General features: G+C 57.8%; 2 protein-coding genes across 2 annotated transcripts; both read right to left on the minus strand.

The window, feature by feature from the left end:
* Nucleotides 1-46: 46 nt before the first annotated feature.
* Nucleotides 47-698, minus strand: GGTG_14336 (hypothetical protein; the record flags this gene model as incomplete). Its single annotated transcript, XM_009232263.1, has 4 exons — nt 676-698; nt 339-543; nt 245-317; nt 47-214 (listed from the first exon to the last, which is right to left on the minus strand). Exons 2-4 carry the CDS (start codon nt 455-457, stop codon nt 47-49), a joined length of 360 nt encoding a protein of 119 aa, XP_009230527.1. The 5' UTR covers nt 458-543; nt 676-698.
* Nucleotides 699-711: 13 nt separating this feature from the next.
* GGTG_14337 (hypothetical protein) lies at nt 712-2,213 on the minus strand (the record flags this gene model as incomplete). Its single annotated transcript, XM_009232264.1, has 4 exons — nt 712-1,052; nt 1,217-1,242; nt 1,591-1,838; nt 2,085-2,213. 4 exons carry the CDS (start codon nt 2,211-2,213, stop codon nt 712-714), a joined length of 744 nt encoding a protein of 247 aa, XP_009230528.1.
* Nucleotides 2,214-2,326: the final 113 nt, after the last annotated feature.

The following is a 2,326-nucleotide window of genomic DNA, read 5'->3' on the forward strand; positions in this document are numbered from 1 at the left end:
ATAAAAGCCGCCCTTAGAGTGCTAAGCAGCAAGAGATAGTCCACCGTCAGGTGATTGTGTTGACAGAGGCAACGCCGTCCTTGGAAATGGTCGAGCCGCTCGCAGAAACCTGAGGGCTGTTTGCAGTAGCAGCAACAGCAGTAGCAATGCCCTGGTCGTTATGTGAGACCACAGCAGCCGCTTGCTTTTTGCTCTCGGCCGCCGCAACCGCCCCCTGAGAACCATTAGAGCCATCCTTACTCACCTCCTTCCTCCCAGCGACCACCACGCCCGCGGCGTTAGCGCATAGGCGCGCTATGCTCGGCGGCGCCAGGATCCTTATGACGGGCACGTCCTACCCCGCGGCCTTGTAGGTCCACACCCGAATCTCGACGGCCATGAGCGAGTCGACACCCAGGTCCGAGGCGCTGCAGCCCAGGAGCGGGGCCGCCGCTCCGCTTTCCGGCAGCTGCAGCATGGAGATATCGGCCCGTGGGCAGTGCTTCCTCCTGTTCGAGTCGCTTCCCGTAGTATTGAAGGATGGAGTACCACAGAGTCAGGGCCCTGTAGTAGCAGTTGCTATCAGTTATTGTATTCCGTACTAAGGGGCCGCCAATCCAGCGGGGGAAATTGAATTTTGACGAAACTTTTGTTCCCCCACTGTAGGACAAGCGATGATGCAATGATAGAACCGACATGTTTGACATCCTACCGGGAGCCGACCACATCCAGTCAGGGCTCGTTTCCGCCCCGGCCCCCCCGCGCATTACCCGAGAGCATGGTGAAAACTTCAGCCAGTTCACCCTCGCCGCCCGCCTGCACCGAAAAAGCCTCGGAACCTGCATAATATGACTGCGTGTGCTTGTGATATGGCCTGCCAGGAGCTAGAGGGTTGGCCGAGCAGCGCAGTGGGGGGAGCGTGTCCGGCGGTCGCAGCGCGACGGCATCTGCATCTTCAACCCGCTGTCCGTCGCCCGACCCCCGAACTCGGACACCGCCAGGGACGACCTCGCGCAGCAGGACGCCAGCGCCCGGGCCTGGCTCCGGCTGATTAGAGACAGGTGACGCAGAGCCTAACAAACAGATGACGACCGTTAATGAGTCACCACCTGCGGCAGCCTGGCTGGTACGGGACGCCTTGCAGCGGGTTTCTCAATGCCCCAGGCCTGGCCCAATAATTATTCCTGTTCAGAAGTAAGTAGGCGCGAGAAGGTGTGAAACATATGCATGCACTCACATTTGACACCATAGGCACACTGCTGCCTATTGTGTGAAATGGGTTTGCACGCGAAATCCCTCCTGTTCACGGGGGACAAACCCTTTGAGAGAGGAAATTCCGGCGTCCCGCACTCGCGATGAAAATACGACACGACTGCTGAGACATTCGGCAAAAGAAAGCAGATAATAAAAAGGTACCATCCCCTGGTTATCGCTTGATCCTCCAACTTTTCTTTGATCACTCAACTCAATCTCAAGAACCATTCCAAACAAGAGGAAAAGTTAACCCGCAACCCGACCTTATCCTGCAGGGCATAACTACAAGGTGATACACTACCCTGGACGACGGCCCGACGATGCGGGGCTAGTCAAAGCCCCCGAAGACGGCTCCACCTGGCTGGCCTTGACGCGGCGCTGCTCGCGCTCGCGGCGGGTGACGCATCTGAAGCCGGGCCGGCTGCATTCCGCCTTCTCCTCGGGGTCAGGATGGCGCGGGGCTGGGCGGCTGCGGCGGGGGCAACGTCGCGCTTGGCGCCACAGACGTTACCCGGTCTGCGGTAAATATCATTTAGGTCGGCGTTCCTATCGAGCGCCGGGTTCTGGGGCTGAGGCTGAGGCTGAGGCTGCGGCTGCGGCTCCCGCTTATCGATGCGAGAGAGGAGAGGTGTAAGGGCAGGGGGGTCAGGTTTATTGTTTTTCTTTTTGTTTTTAAGTCACTCTAAAAAGGCGGATGACGTGTAGCCCCCGTCTGCGGGTTGGGTGCTTGTAGCTGCGGGGTTAGGTAAAAAAAGAGAGAATAAAAAGACGGAGCGTGAACTAAATACCAGCCAAACAGCTGCATGTACCTAGGACAGGCTGGTAGAGATTTCACGGCTTGCTACGCATACGGGCTTTTGACAGTAAGACAGCTGGAAAGGAGGGTGGCGATAGGACGACACGATACGGGGAAGCAACGCATGCGATTTGCCAAAGCTACGACGCCCACATGCGCGCGTCGTGCCCTGGATGCGAGCCATATGCCTGAATTCGTTGCCGCCTTTTAAAAAGGGTTCCATTTCCAGTCTCCGTGCGGGGGGACTTTAATCCATAACTATCGCCAGCTTTGGGAGTTTCGCACTCTGTCCCCCCC

Source organism: Gaeumannomyces tritici (assembly GCF_000145635.1).
Source record: "Gaeumannomyces tritici R3-111a-1 unplaced genomic scaffold supercont2.267, whole genome shotgun sequence".
Classification (NCBI taxonomy): domain Eukaryota; kingdom Fungi; phylum Ascomycota; class Sordariomycetes; order Magnaporthales; family Magnaporthaceae; genus Gaeumannomyces; species Gaeumannomyces tritici.